This window comes from Oryzias latipes, chromosome 16 (genome assembly GCF_002234675.1).
Source record: "Oryzias latipes chromosome 16, ASM223467v1".
In the NCBI taxonomy this organism is placed as follows: domain Eukaryota; kingdom Metazoa; phylum Chordata; class Actinopteri; order Beloniformes; family Adrianichthyidae; genus Oryzias; species Oryzias latipes.
The window spans coordinates 6641644-6657308 of record NC_019874.2 but is presented as its reverse complement, the minus strand read 5'-3'; the positions used below and the strand labels follow the sequence as shown (position 1 = coordinate 6657308).

Below are 15665 nucleotides of genomic sequence, written 5' to 3'. Positions count from 1 at the left end.
TTTTGACAAAAAAACTGTAAAGTTAAAATAATAATTAATAAATACTTTTTCACTTTCAATTCATTAAATGCTTCCACCAGATGGCGGCAGTAACCCCCTTTGAAGGATGCATCAGCATGGCTTTCTGTCAAAAAACAAAAAACAAAACCAACACACAAACAAAAAAAGCATGGCTTTCTGTCCAACTCTGAAGATCGGTGCGTCTTTAGTTTTATTGTGTATTTGATCATTGGATTTGGAAAAGGTTTATTTAAAGCAATCAAAGCAAAAATAATACCAAAACAGGAAAAACAACTGAAATGCATATTTATACAAGAGTATATCAAACATAGGATAATTAGTCATAACATTGATTGGAAAATACGCATACCTGCACATACACTAGTAAATGATTCAATCATTTTTCTGTTTTGCATAGATCATGACACAATGAAATGATTAAATATCAAGATCATCCAAAAGCGTTCAATTTCTTATGATGAATTCATGTTAAGTAGTTTTCTCTCACTGTGCTTCATACCAGTTTCTGTTCTAAATCAACTCAGCTGCACCGCGGTTCTCTCTCTTTAGAGGAGCTTGGATTTTGTTTTTTGGCCAGATCATCAAGTAGGCCTGCTTTAGATCTTTCCACATTTTGTTTTTTCTCTGTTTTACGTCAGTTTCTATTTGGAGTTCATTTATTAAGTCAACAAGTCATGACTTTTAGTTTTTGGTCCTTCACAATGTCTTGACTGAAAGACTTGACGAGCCTGAACCAAGAGATCCTTCTGTGAAGCTGCCGCCCTTTTTGACCCAGGAGTCCAGACCAGCAACTCCAGGTCCCACTAACCCTGCAGCCCCCTGCTTCTCCTGTCTACCAGACCCCTGCAGCAGCATCACTGCTGACAGAAAACCATTAAAAACCTAACTCTTCCACAGCTGACTATGCACTTGAGGAAAAACAATCCCAGTCTACGTCTGCTTTAGTTGCCTTCAAACAAATCAATTTCAATTGCATTATTTCACTTATGGTGTGAAATACATTTTCATAATATCCATCATGTTTTGGATCCAGGATCAAATAATGATTTTGGATTTTCCAGAATGTTTTCAAATTTTTGCCCAAAGGAAAAAGTCTGAATTTTTTCTGCTGAGTCAGCAGAAATTTCAGCAAAGGTTTTTTTGTTTGCCACGTCTACACTGCTAATATTGTCATATGGTATGTTAAATCCTTTTGTATAGCTTGAGCCAGGGAATTATGTATTGCATGTTTACGACATTCGGAAATGGGCGAGCTAGCCATGATCGCAACAGTTGCGAGCTCGCCAAGCCGTTTAAAATCTACAACTTCTAATTCCAACATTTTTTCCACGGTAACTCTCCAGCTACCGTGGCTCGAGAAGTTGCTGGAGGATTTAGGATGCAACACACTTAAATCCCTTGGAGGAGTCTTAATTTTTTAGCAGGTACTAAAGTCGTTGTTTTGCTCTGATTCAAGATGGCGGCTTCTCCCCGAGGGTAAGGCCAACAAAACGTCTGTGTTGGTTGTAGACTTAATCTTGGCGACATGTGAAGATTGGTCAAACAAAAGTTTCCTGAAAATTGCCAAATCTCAAACTTTGCCATATAATGGCCGCCAAGCCGTAGATCAAGTGGCCATCCCATAATAATTTCAAAACTTCCTCTGGATTTCCCCGACACGTGTGTTTTGGTTCTGTTTGTGGATTTAGAAATGTTTTTTTCCAGCTGCAGAAGCGATTTTGGCCAATTCATTTTTTTACAGTTTCGCCCGCTGTGAGGTCATCGTTTCTTTGGGGGGGTATGCCCAAAATGCATTTTCGACCGGTTCCAGGCGTGTTCCAATGAGTTGAGTGAGATTTCGAGCATTTAGCGGGGGCCAAAGTTTTGTTCAAAGGCAGAGTAAAAAAGAAGAAACGTAAAAATAAACATTCTGATTGAACTTTAGACAAATTTGCTACCACCTTGAAAGTGTCTTTGTGTGCATTTTTGTACTACACACTAGCTGCGTTTCCATGACACATATGCGCAAAACTTTGTCAAAATTCTAGAGATGTCGAAAAAACACAATTTCACAATTATACTGTTTCCATTAAATCATAATTATGTGAATAAACACAAACCGAATCACATGATAATTCATTCAAAAACATGGTGATGGATGTGAACAATCCTTTGATTGACAGCAGATACATTCAGATTTCTGCCACGGCACGTGCGCTCATCATCATCTAACAAAGGAGACGTCAGCGTCTTCTTCAGGCTATGGAGCGTGAGCTCCTTACACGTGGGAGGGGCTACGGATGAAGGGATTTTGGAAAATGGTGGTTATTGATTTCACAGAGGAGCAGTGGATCCAACAATTCCACATGACTTTTGATGAGCTGTGTGATGCTGTGGCGCCCGCTGGGCAGCCAGTCCCCACCAAAAAGCGCATCGCCATCCGGCTGTTGGTCATGTGACTCATTTAATTCTAAAAAAGTGTTTCCATTCCAGTCTTGAGAAATATGTCAATTTCCATACACCTCAAAAACCTCCTCCACCAAGCGCAAACACTTTTTTTCCGATAAATGCCCGTTTTTTTTTTTTTAATTGTCGTTTTTCCATTAGGCAAATTTATTATCGCTATTTCAGTGGAAGCAAAGCTTCTGTTCATGTCTGTTTGGGCTTATTCCTTTCCTTTGAGGACATTTAAGGGCTTTTTGTATCTTTTTTAGTTTTTTTCCATCTACAAAAACAATGTTGTCCTTGCAGTAACAGCTGCCAGCCACAATAATAATAGAGTTATACAAAGTCATAAAAATGTAAATTAATATTTATACAAAAAAAAAAAAACATAAAAGAAAAAAACAGCAGTCGCTGAACTGGGACCCCAGCCATGAAGAAACAGAGTAAACTGTTCTTATACTAACATTTTTTTCAACACCTTTTAGAGACCTTCCAGGTTTCCCTAACAAAACGGACATTGGTTTGTTGCTAAATAAATAAATCTTTCAATTTTTAACATGTAAATGTATATCAGACCAACCCAAATGTCTCTTAGATGATCTTAAACACGCTAACTCAGACAAAAACAGAACATTTTCAGGACTTCTAAGATTTATTTTAAATTTGAACAGTTAAAACAAACCACAAGAATTATTGCATTAAAGTTTATTTCTGTAGTCACCATTTGCTTCTCTCTGCAGGGCGTTAAAGGTTCACGGCAGACTGAATACCAGCTCCGCTGCAGTACATGCATGAATCTGTCTGTCCCCGTCTGCCTGCAGGGAGAGCTCCCCCCCCCCCAGCATCAGAGACAAAACATGAACCGGCTCAACAGAAACGTGTCCAAAAAGGCAACTTTTAAGGCAGAAGTATCTTAAAAGGAAGATGAAGAATGTTAACAGTAAAAATATGAATGCAGATGAGAGTGACGCTTCAGATGACGAACAGAACGTTTAAAGGCATCTGAAAAAGACTTTTCCTTGAGTGTTGAACAGTTTTACCATCGGAGGCATCTTGCTATAACTTTCATGACTCCACAACACAAATCTGTGAGCAAAAGTTAAGACATGATTAAAGTTAAATCACATTTTGAAAAGGCAAAACAACATCCACCTGTTAACTCACAAAATCCTTTTGTCTCTATGATTTACAATGGTTACTGATGAGACTACAGCACTGACGGAACATTTTCTGTTCCTAAAAAGCAGCTCAGCCTGTGCTGCACGTCTGATACACTTCCTATGAAATGATGCCTTCTGGGAGTTTATCCCGGCCGTCAAAGTGCAGTGAATCAACGTACCAAATTTAAAGGGAAACCTCCTAAATCTACTTTTGAATTTGGATTTTACACATTTTACTTGTTAAAATTACAATATGAGCTTTACTGAGTGGGAGATGACTGCAACACTTCTGCAGAACGGAGAAACTGGGGGGGTTATTTGGCACCGATTAGCATAATAAGTTGATAGATTCATGGTCTAAATTTAAGGGGTTAAAAAATAGGCTCCTTGAAATCTATCTGAAATAAGCTTTTAGCTGTGCTTACAGGTGCTGCAAAGAGTCTGAGCATCCTCAGCAGAAATCCAATTTTCAAGAAATCCATCATTTACCAAACCTGCATGCATGTAAAAAACTAAATTATGAGTTATAAAACAAGCACAGCATCATACAAAGGTCAGTGAGCGTTGGGGTCTCCTCTGTTTTGTGCTTTATTCAATGCCGTGTCACACAGTCACAGCCTACATTTTAAGCATTTTGCACATCTGAAATTTTGGTTTTTCGTGATACATGCATGATCTATGTACATAAGTGTTTCTTGTGTTCGTCGATCATCGATGTGTGCAGATGTGACTCAAGGGTTTAAGCCGACGGGTCTTTATGTGAATTCGGTTTTAAGCAGTTCAAAATTTTGGGTCAGTTGAGAATCACACAGTCTATGCGTAATTCACGTAGTTTATACGCAATTATTACGTAAATCTTGTGCAAGTGTGCGTGATTTTTAAGAGATGCATACATAAGTTTGTGGCTTTCCACGACCGTTCCACCTAAGTCTGATGGACTTTTCACGCATGTACCAACGACGTATGACTTTTATGTCACGTATACGACAAACATGCGTTAAAATTATGTAATTGACGCACAGATCATAAATAAATTGCGTATAAACAGCGCAATAATCACACACGGTTCATGTTCTGCGTTGTGTGGTTTATTCATACTTCAATGGTTTTAACGTGGTTCATTCCTGATCCATCTGTGAAATTTTCCCATATTGCCCACAACGTTTCTCACTTTTTCCAAATAAATTCGCGGATGACCAATTTTCATCTGTGCGATAGGCCCAAAATGTACTTAGTGGCTGTGTGACACGGTCTTTAAATGTGGACGTCGGTCCCCATGGCATCTGCTTTGGATGCTGAGTTCAGTCAAATGTCCACTGAGGTCAGGATAGTTTTTCAAATAAATGACATTTGTGAAGGAGAAGTCCTGCCAGGACCTGGGCTTAGCTGTATAAACTCTGTCTGGATGCTGAGGAGTTTACATGAGAGGTGCTCTCATTTTCATCCAGGAGTGTAAAGGGAGGACAGAGCAACGTTGGTTACATTTAATTCATTTAAATTGAAACATAAACAGTAAATAAAATTATAAATAAACAAATGATTGGCAAGTGTGGCTAAATTCTGCACCCATAAAAGTACACAGTAAAAAAATAAATGAAATCAAAGATAGTGTTCAAAACTCTGGTTTTTTTTCTTCCTTATCCAGTTCAAACTGATGTGTGTGCACACTGATAGATGCAGAACTTGAACCCATCACAGAGCAGTCTGTGCATCAGGCAGTGTTCATGCATCTGCCCCTGCAGCCCGCTGCTGTTTGAGGCTGCTGTGCTCTGCGGTCTGGACCAAAGCGGGCCGTCAGAGATGCGCCGTCAGCAGTTTTTGCAGCTTCAGATTTCCTTGATTGTTCGCTCAGAGGGCCGGTACTCCTCCCTGCCTTTAGGGGACGACATGTAGAAGGACTGCGTCTTGCGCTTTAGTCGAGCCCTCTTGGTGGCCAGAGACAGGCTGTGCTTGCTGGAGGAGATTATGTCAGAGATGAACTTCTTGCAGTCCACGCACACCTCCATGGTGGCCCAGTCCTCCGTCAGCTCCGACGGAAGCTCCAGCTCTTCATGAGACTTCAGAGAGCTGTGCTTGGAAAGCCTGCAACAGAATTTCAGCCGCAGGAAATCAGGGAGTTTGACTCGTCTGTGTACTTTTAAGGACAATCGGCAAAAGAAAAAGGTTTGGATTTCCTTGTTTTTTTTGTTCACCATGCCCAAAAACCCTAACACATTCCTAACCCTTCTGCTATCTTGTGGGGTCCAGATGACCCCACTCCCAATGCGGAGTGGGGTCATCTGGACCCCACAAGATAGCACAAGGGCTAATATGTTCATAGTGTATGTCATATCGTTTCGTTCAGCCTGAGCCAAAGACACAAGTATTACATTTTCCAAATATTTCAGTAAAAACAAGTTTGAATTCCCCAATTTAGAGATTAAATTTGTTATAGGTAGTAAAGGTGATCTTGTTTTTAGAAAATTCAAGATCGCAGGCTCTTTCCCAGGTTAAAGGTCAACAAAACTTTGGTGGTCCTTTGCGAAAGAATTATATATTGCAATACACTGGAAAAAATAGCGTACATTAAAAAAAGTATTTCAATATATAAACAACTTACGCACATATTTTAAAATTCATTCAATATCTCCAAAAGTCATTTTCACTGGGTGCTGCATGCAAACTTTGGGGAGTTTTTGAGCAATCAACAGAGGTGACATTTTGCTCCAAAGTGAAGTAAGAATCTGGTCCGTGCAGCGACAGAATAATTAGAATAATTCAGAGTTCACTGCAGACAGTGGTGCTTGATTTGACCATAGAAAAACTGCCTTGATGCAGATATTTCTCCACTAGATGTCAGTGGTTGAGAAGCAGACGGGATTCATCATCTGAGAGCACCAAACAAATCTAAACACAGGCCAGTTGTTGTTGTGGTTCATTTACGGTTCTGCTGCAGAACCAGCAGCACTTGAGGTCAGTGCGTTGTGCCAAAGTGGGGGGTCTCTCACCTGGCCATGGTCTTGTGAATGCTGTGGCGCTGCGAGCCCTCGGAGGATTTATCGGGTTTAGCAGCTCCTCTTGCTTTTCCTGCTGCTTTAGACGCTCCTTTGGCTGCTCCTGTTGAAGCTGGGGATGCCGCTGCTGCTGACTGCCCCGGCTCTGGGGCCACGAAGAGTCCCTGCCCCACAGCGGCCATGGCGCCGACTCTGTCTCGGGGGAGAGTGTTGGTGGAGCCAATGGAGTAGATAGGCAGACTGGAGTATGGTTTGGAAGGCAGCCGCATCTTTCAGAGAACAAACACATGGATGTTAAAAGACAACAGCACTGACGTGACGGAAGAAGCTTCGGTGTAGGAAATCCAGCTATTGGTTTAGCTGAAAATTAAGAGTCATTTGAATACAAACAAACCAAAAGAATAATTATTTTAGTAAAATTCTAAACATAAAAATGAAGAAGAGCCAACATACCTTCTTACAGCACTGAGAACACACTGGCCTGAAAACAGGAAGAGCAGAGGAAAATGAAGGTCAAATATCCAAAACTGTTATGATAATTATTTCTGAGGAACTCTGCAGAAACTATGTCCTAGAAAATTACACTGGATTTTTTGATTTTGGCTAAAAACTGAATTATTGTAACTAAAAGACCACTTGGAACGTTTTGGAAATAGATTAAAAGATGATCGTACATTTTGTGCATATTGCACTGATGAAAATTGGCCATATGTAAATAAATGTGGAACAAATGAGAAACGTTGTGGTCTGTCCGTGAAATTTTCACAGATCACGAATGAACCCCGTTAAAATTATGGAAAAAGTATGAATAAACCACGCGAAGAGCACGTCAACCAATGTAAAACCCAAATTAATTGGTGATTTGTGCCTCAATTACATAATTTTAAAGTGATCTGTGCGCCGTATACGCAACATAAAAGTTTTAAATTGGTGGTACATGCGTGAAATGTCTGGTAGACACACAAACGGTCGTGGAAAGCCACAAATTTGCATATGTGTCTCAAAAATATCGCACACAATTTTGTAATATTTATGCAATAATTGCGTAGAAACTGTGTAAAATATGCATAAACTGCATAATTCTCAACCAACCAAAAATTGTGAAACGGCTCAAAACTGAATTTATGTAAAGACCCGTTGGCCGAAACCCTTGATAGACGAACGCGAGAAACACCTGGAAATTTACCGATACCTACACCAAGCATGTTTCACAAAAGACCGAAACTTCATACGTGGAAAATGTAGGTATAGTGACTGTGAAAGACTGCCTTAGATAGACAAAAACAAGACTAAACATGGCGGTAAAGAGATGATAGGTGGTTTACTTTTTGCAGAACTGGCAGGTGTAGGACCAGGTGAAGAAAGAAAACCTCTTGGTTCGACAACAGAAGCAAAGCTGCAATAAAAAGTACACACACAAAATCTTCATAAATTCACAGACCAGGATCAACACAAAAAAAATAAACTTATTTCTATCAGAAGGAAGGTGCTTATGCTCATTGGAGTTTTTAAGAAAAGGCTAAAGACTCATCTTTTTAACCTGACTTTTAGCTAATTTTTTACTAATTCTGTTTAATTTTATTTATTCATTCAGTTACCGTAGTTATTTATTTTCATGTATTTATTTTGTATTTTATTTATTTATCCATTAGATTTTTAATCTGTTATTTTAATTTACCTTATTGCAGTGTTTTATTGTTACTTGCTCTTATCAATATGTTTACATTGTCATTCTTAGTTTTATTTTCATTTCTATTTCCGGTGCTCCCTCAGTTGGGACCTCTCCCTCTGTTCAGCCACTGGGGCTCAGGATGGGGACCTGCATCACTGCTTAGCTGTGGTGGAGCGGTCCCCGCCTGTGATGCTGCATTTGGCTGTCTATGCGGCTGTTCACAGAGTGCTTGTTTTTGTATTATTTCTTTTGTTTTGTTTTAATGTAAAGCACTTTGCGTTATTCTTTTATATGAAAAGTGCTTTAGAAATAAAATTGATTGATTGATTGATTGATATGGCATGAAGAAGCAAAGCGAACTTCCAATGACCTTTCCCTTCTTCATGGCGTGGTAGACGTCTCTGTACTGCTGGAACTTCTCCAGCTCTGCTTTCACCAAAACCTGTCGGATGTGCATCACCTCCTCCACGGTCAGAGACAGACACTCCACAGGGAAGGAGAACTCCTCCTGCAGAAACAACACACAGCCCTCTTGTCACAGTTACACACATTTAGTTAAGTACATTTAGAAAACTGCACTCCAAAGAGCCGTTTTACTGCATCCTACGCCTTTAACTTGTCACAGTCAACCACATTTTCAGTTTCTCCTCCTCTTGAGTCTCTGACCTCTCAGCTTTTATCTCTGTTTCTTCATAACTCAATTATGAATCCTTATGAATCTTGACTGCAGCTGCACAAGCTCAAAAACAGCAGCAGCAGCAGGATTCCTACTCCTTTTGACTCAGCCTTAACTGGATGTTTAAAACCTATTCTTAGCATATTAAGCTTCCATTTCCTGTTTTTTAGGGTTCCCGGGAGCCAGACTCACCAGAGACTTGGAGTTCTGCTTGGACGGCGGCTGAAACTGCCGCACATCAGTGGGCGTCTCTTTTTCAATGGAGTGTCTCCTCTGGGGGGTCTGTCTCCTCTCCGGTTGAGGTGTGGAGGAGATGGGCAGGAACTTGGGTGGAGCTGATGTTGATTCGTAGAGAATTTAAAAAAAAAACATTTTGCTGAGGTATCTGTGAAGATTCTCGTTCTTCCAGGATGGCTCCACAGCAGAAACTTTTCCTGTAATTTTTGCTTGAGCTTCAAAGAGAGAAACACTTGTCACTCACTTTTCTTCCCCACTGCAGACTCTGGGGACGTGTCGTCCATCAAAGATGTTGCAACACTGGAGCTGCTTCCTGATTTGGGGGAAGGAAGTTCATCCTAAATGTAAAAAAAACAATCATCAGAAATCCACTGATTGTTTGCAGCAAAAATCTTTAGTTTCAAAGGTCGTTGAAGAAAAGACATGAAAGCAGTCAGCTGGGATCTGCCAATGAAAGAAAGTCAGTGTTCTAAATGAACCACAGCAGCTCACATTATGTTGATTTTAAAATGGGATGAGTTTCAGCGGCCCTGTAGTCCTTTCTTTCCTGTTCCAGAATGACCTGCTAGCTCAGAGAAGAGGCCAAAGACACTCACGTCGGAGTCGGAGCTGTCCAGCTCAGCCAGGCTGGGAGCCTTCAGGAGCCTCTTCCTCTGAGGAACCGACTGAGAACCGGAGGGCTGCACTCTGGGAGATGCTGAGCCATTGGTGAGGGACAGAGAGCTGGACGTCCTCCTGCCCATGTAGGGGCTGAACCCATCTGTGCAGAGGCACGCAGAAGACAGTCTTTCAGAGGAAAAAGCAGAGATACAGAACCCAAAAGACCTCCTCTGCTGCTTCCTCACACTTGAGAGGATGCTGTTTGACACAGAGGAGGATGGTTTGAGATTCATCTCGGGGTTAAAGAGGGAGTTGGAGGGGAAGAGCAGCGTGGAAAGTAGATAATGGAAAACTTATTAAATAATTCCTATAAAGAGCTTCATCCATAATGCTCTGTTTCACAGGAAAAAAATGATCTGAAATTGAAATAGTAACTCCAAAGAAGTCGACAGAGAGGAAACCATCAGGGATGTTCAGCCAAGACATCTGATTCAGGCAGGATTTATGGGAAAGTGCTTTAAGGTTTTAAGCAACAAAATGACCTGCAGAGGGGGATTCTGGGAAATCCTTTATTAGAGGAGGACACAGGCTAATTCTGCTGAAGGAAGATAAACCGCCAAATTTCAGAAATGCAGGTTATGACTTTCTAAGAACCTGCATCACAAGAGCTTCAGCTGATCATAAAGACAGTGGGTTACACTATATTCTTGTTTTCTGCTAGTATTTAGCTTGGAGCCATATTAGTTAGCAGCCAGGAAGGGAAAGAAGGCATGAGGTCAAAGTTTTACAAGGCCTTCCAGTCCACAGCGTGGCTCATACTTTACCTAATCCTGTACGGAACAAATCCTGTGGCATACTGCGCGTTTTGCCAAAACCTGAAAGGGAACACTTCCATCATTCAGTGTCTCTGTTGACTCAGCAGGTAAATGAGAGTTATCTCCAGAAAGAAGGGAATACTTGTTGGCAATGCTTTGTTAGTTATCTGACATTTCCATGCTTCTAGATGAGAATTATAGAAGCTCAAAAGTTTGAATTCTCAGATCCACCGTCTTTGATTTGGTGCAGCACTGACTTATTGCGACTGAAAAATGTTTTTTTTTTATGTTACAGACATAGACAGACTATCAAAAACACAGATTTCCCCACAGAAACACAGAAAATGACAAAAATATAAAGATTATCAATACAAGACTTAAATCAAGTAAAACCTCTTCGGAGAGAAACACTGGATTGGAGCAGAGCAACAGGATAATGACTGCATTTTTTAAAGATTTTATTTAAATACAGAACCAGGTCACTGTGTTAGTTGACTTAGTCTGATCTGCATCCTGTTTAAACTGTTTTAAAAACTCTAAAGCTTTTCTGTTCCTTTTCAACCAGCAGAGACGAGCTGACAAAATAAAAGTCTTCGGTCAGACAGTGTAACTCAGGGTTACTCAACCCTGGTCCTCGACATCTACCACCCTGACTGATTACCTGGATCAGGTGTGCCAATCACCATAAGGAGACACCTGAGTCAGCAAATTTTCTATTGTAACTAGAAAACAGGAAGGGCTGTAGATCTCAAGAACCGGGACTGAAAGCCCTGGTAACTGTACCCACTCCTGACATAAAGTCTTTTAAAGTAAAGAGTTTTTGGAAAAGTTTTTTTAACCCTTGAAACTTAATCTGGTTACAGACTTAAACCTGAGTCATGATGCTACGTTCACACTGACCTTGGCAGAATGTGGCCACCCACGTCATACAAGAACACAGATCTAGAAGCGGGGCTGAGGTTTGTTGTGCTAAACTGTCAGAACACTGACTCTCATTCATGGACTGTATAAGAGAACTGGACTGAGTGACTCCTCCCTTCTGGCGTTATAAACAGGAAGTACTCGCTGCCCACCAAAACCTCATAGACTTCTCTGTAGAAATAAACAGATGTTACTCAGTCAGTCAATTGATCAGAATAACCATTCATACTCTGATACCTTTTGAACATGTTCTTGATAATCCCCCTTTCTGTTCAGGATATTTTTTCTTTATCACAAGTTATTCAAGTTATAATCTGACCATTCAGATGCCTCAATAAAAGTAGGTGGTCTTGTGTTAAACATTCAAAAGGTTTGATTGACAGGTTGGTCCACTCATCAAGTAAAAAGTGAGTGGACTTCCAACAAGCTTACTCCTGAATGGCGAGAGTGGTTGCCATAGAAATGATGACTTAGACCGACTCGGACCAATCACTGCTGACCGAGGATGTCTGGCTCCAACATGGCAGCGTCCGTATTGTGAAAAAATGGCGACTGAATTGACTTGTTTGAGCTGTAAATGAGTTGTTTTCTATGGATGATGTCACACGCACTCGCTCCAGTTCTCACATACAGTCAAGTCTCGTGTCATTGCCTGTGATGAACAGGTGACCTGAAGTGTGTGTGCAATTGTGTGCGTGGATGGAGGGTGTTAACTTCTCTGTGTATTGCAGAACATGCTGTTCTGCACACTTATCGGATCCAACTCCTCAAAGTCTCTGTGCCACATGAAAGACTCTTTTGTAGAACGTTGGTGAAACATGGTTCATGCTTTCCGGGGTGCTCCTTTTCTTTCCTCGATTACATAACTAGAAGCGTGTTTCTGCAGACCTATGCGCTTAGCAAAGGTGACACTCTTCCCGAGTGTTTTGGATTTAACAACCAGAGTGTTTGTTCAGCAGTTATATAAGGAGGATTAGATGTGAAAGGAGAACCCTGCTTAAGACGGTTCATGTGAACCCTTTCTGTCCAGAAACCAGGACAACTCCTTCCTTCCAATGAACGCTCCAAAGATTCACAAAAGCAAGGAGCAGTGCGTTCAAAGGGAGGATGTTTTTCAAATATAATTACAGGGTGAACTTTTAACATTTAAAGCTCCACTTTTCCTGAATTGACACTGGAATCAGTGTTTCTTTCAACAGTGCAGTAGTGAAGTCCATTCAAAGCCCCAAACTGCCAATGAGGCGATGAGACAAGCCAGAGAGCTGAGTTCAATCTTTTCCTTTTAGACAGAAAGGCTTACGGTCTGAGCAATAAGCTTCTCCCCATCTGCAGTAAAAATACCTCATTCTTACTGATTTGAGATATAAAGTTCCTTAATTCTTTTGAAGAAAACGTAGACAAACATCAGTAAGAAAACATCTCTTACAAGCAGAAGATCCTAAATATTTGGGATGCTGGCCGGCGCTGAAGACCCTAATGGAGCTTTTCTCAATTAATTTGACTGGATGTTTAATTTCTGTAAGCAGTAAGGGTTGGACCAAAGTTATGCGAGCATCTTTTCACTGAAAGCAGGACTACAATAAGAACAAAAAAGAAACAAGTCACCTATTTTTTAGAAAGCTAATTAAAAATCTGACATACAGGACATTGTGCCTTCTGAGGATTCTTAGTCCATTCTTCATGAGTTGTAGACTGACGTTTGTGTTTGTGTTCTGAGAGTTTTCTATAACGATTATGCCAGTCTTAACTGTGATCCTGTTGGAAGGTCTGCAGCATCTTCACAGATTCCTCAAGGTATTCCTGAACCCATTTTACCAGCAGATCTTCAGTTTTAGAAGAAACAAAGCTCCAGAACATCATCGTTGTATTGATATTAAGGCCGTGTCACACAGCTACTGCCTACAGTTTGTGCATTTTGCACGTTTGAAATTTTGGTCTTTTGTGATATATGTGTAATATATGTAATTCATAATTGTTTTTGTGTTTGTCATTCATCGATATGTCCATCGAGAGTCTCGGCCGACGGGTCTTTACGTGAATTCGGTTCTGAGCTTTAAAAAATTTTTGGTCGGTTGAGAATTATGCAATTTATGTGTGTTAAACACAGTTTCTATTATGTAAATCTTACGCAGTTATGTGTTATTTTTGCACGATACAGACGAAAATTTGTGGGTTTCCTCGACTGAATGTATGTCTAATGGACTTTTCATGCATGTATCACCGATGTATAACTTTTATATCACGTATAAGGTGAACATATCACGTTGAAATTACTTAATTAATGCACAAATCACTAATGAATTGCATATAAACAGTGCAATAATCACGCACGGTCCATGTTCTACGTTAATTTACGTGTTCTTTGAGTGGTTTGTTTTTACTTTTGGCGTGGTTGTAACATGGTTAATTTGTGATACATCTGTGATAATTTCACGTGAAGACCACACCTTTTCTCACTTTTTCTTCGTATATTCACGTATGACCAATTTTCATCCGTGCAATATGCACAAAATGTACATATTGGCAGTGAAACATGGTTTTTAGCACTGAAATCCCTGACTTCTGTGGCACAGTGGTTATGATTTAGCCCTTTGTAGGTAAAATTAACTGATTTGAACTGATCTTGTAGATTGAATAGATTTTCTGTAATATCATAGATCAGTCAATAGCTCTCTGCTTTAGCAAAACAGAAAAGATACATGTAACCTCAGTCTGGACCATGAAGGCAGCAATTAAAGTAAAAAAAAAAAGAAAAGTAAAATGTATTACTTGTTTATTACTTTTAGAAAAGATAATCTGCTAAATAACTAAATGTAAATGTCATGTGGTCTTATTTCACACAAATCTAGAAAGGCACAGATTTCCAAGAACCAGTTCGGTTGGTGTTCGGACATTCAAGGCCTCAGCTGCTCATGCTTTCCAAATATCCTTGCCCTACCCACTGATGATTACATGGATCAAGTGTGTTTAGTCATTCAGAAGATGCCAGGACAGGCTATGTTTTAATGCAAGCAGGGATGCATTCCTTGTTGCCCACGCTTGCGTTAACTAGTGGAACCTTGGGTCATACCCACTAAAGTTGTGTTTGACTACTTTAAGGCAATAACACACTCCAGATGCATCCATGTTTGAACTTTAACAGATTTGATTGTCTAAAATCTGTCTTTATGTCTTTGTATTGAATGTCAAACTGACATTTTCTACCTACCTACTCCTGCTGGAACTCAAAACCGTTTGAAACTATATCCAGTATGTTTTCATACAAGGTCCTGAACAACATCAGATTTTATATAATGGTGCGTCTGATAATGTAACAAATAGTCATCTATGTAGCATCATTCAACCTTGTTAGGTGTCTAATTGACAAACAGTTAACAGTACCATCCCAGTCTGTGTCCACATATGCAACAGCTGTAGTTGTAGTTGAAAGTAATTTGATACCGTACTTCCATCAGACGGATGGCAGACATTAATTCAAATGTACAGTAAACAAGTAGACAAACGTCAGAGCAAACAACCTAAACTGACCCCGAGGACCTGCAGTGTGTGAATGAAGAGCTCCATAAAGTCTCAAAGTAAAAAAAGTATTTTACTCTTCATAATGGACATCCCCAACGTCAATCTGTAATTTAGACAGTTGACAAAAAAACGCAAATTTTGTGCATGTTTATTCATTTACAGTCATTTAAAACTATATTTTAATATTTTATAAAACACAGTCCTAATTTTTGATAGCATAGCACAGTATTTCACTCCTGATTTTAATGGTCAGTGTTCCCCATCTCTCCGTGGACAGTAGCCAACCATCCACAAACACAAAAGCAGACATACAAACGTTTGCACTGGGCTTGTTAAGCTACCGTAAGTGTTGTGTGTTTTTTGAGACGACATACAGAAGCAGGTGACCAGCTGCAGCACGCTAGAAAACAGAAAGACTTGACCTGATCCAGCAACTCTGAGGTTGTGTCCGGATTCCTTCAATACTCATTTTGTAGAGCTGTCTGAATCTACAATTCCATAATCAAGTGCCCTAGAAATTACCCAGAAGTCTCTGCGAAAAACCAGTGTGCATCAATGCTCACTAGATTGACAATGTAGACCACAACCACGAAAAAAATGTATTCATATTTATTTTTTATAAACCAT

General features: G+C 40.1%; 1 protein-coding gene across 2 annotated transcripts in view; it reads right to left on the bottom strand.

Moving 5' to 3' along the window:
* Positions 1-2574: 2574 nt before the first annotated feature.
* The window catches only part of spire1 (spire type actin nucleation factor 1), a 47887-nt gene continuing 34796 nt past the window's right edge, over positions 2575-15665 (bottom strand). The window contains exons 9-17 of one of the 2 annotated variants that reach the window (XM_023964198.1): positions 10608-10658; positions 9780-9943; positions 9428-9521; positions 9139-9281; positions 8641-8778; positions 7924-7994; positions 7052-7079; positions 6593-6867; positions 2575-5687 (exon numbers count right to left, since the gene is read on the bottom strand). In XM_023964198.1, coding sequence (XP_023819966.1) covers positions 5432-5687; positions 6593-6867; positions 7052-7079; positions 7924-7994; positions 8641-8778; positions 9139-9281; positions 9428-9521; positions 9780-9943; positions 10608-10658 — 1220 coding nt within the window. In that variant the 3' untranslated portion in view covers positions 2575-5431. The remainder of the gene's footprint in view (positions 5688-6592; positions 6868-7051; positions 7080-7923; positions 7995-8640; positions 8779-9138; positions 9282-9427; positions 9522-9779; positions 9944-10607; positions 10659-15665) is intronic. The other variant, XM_023964199.1, reaches the window with a different exon arrangement.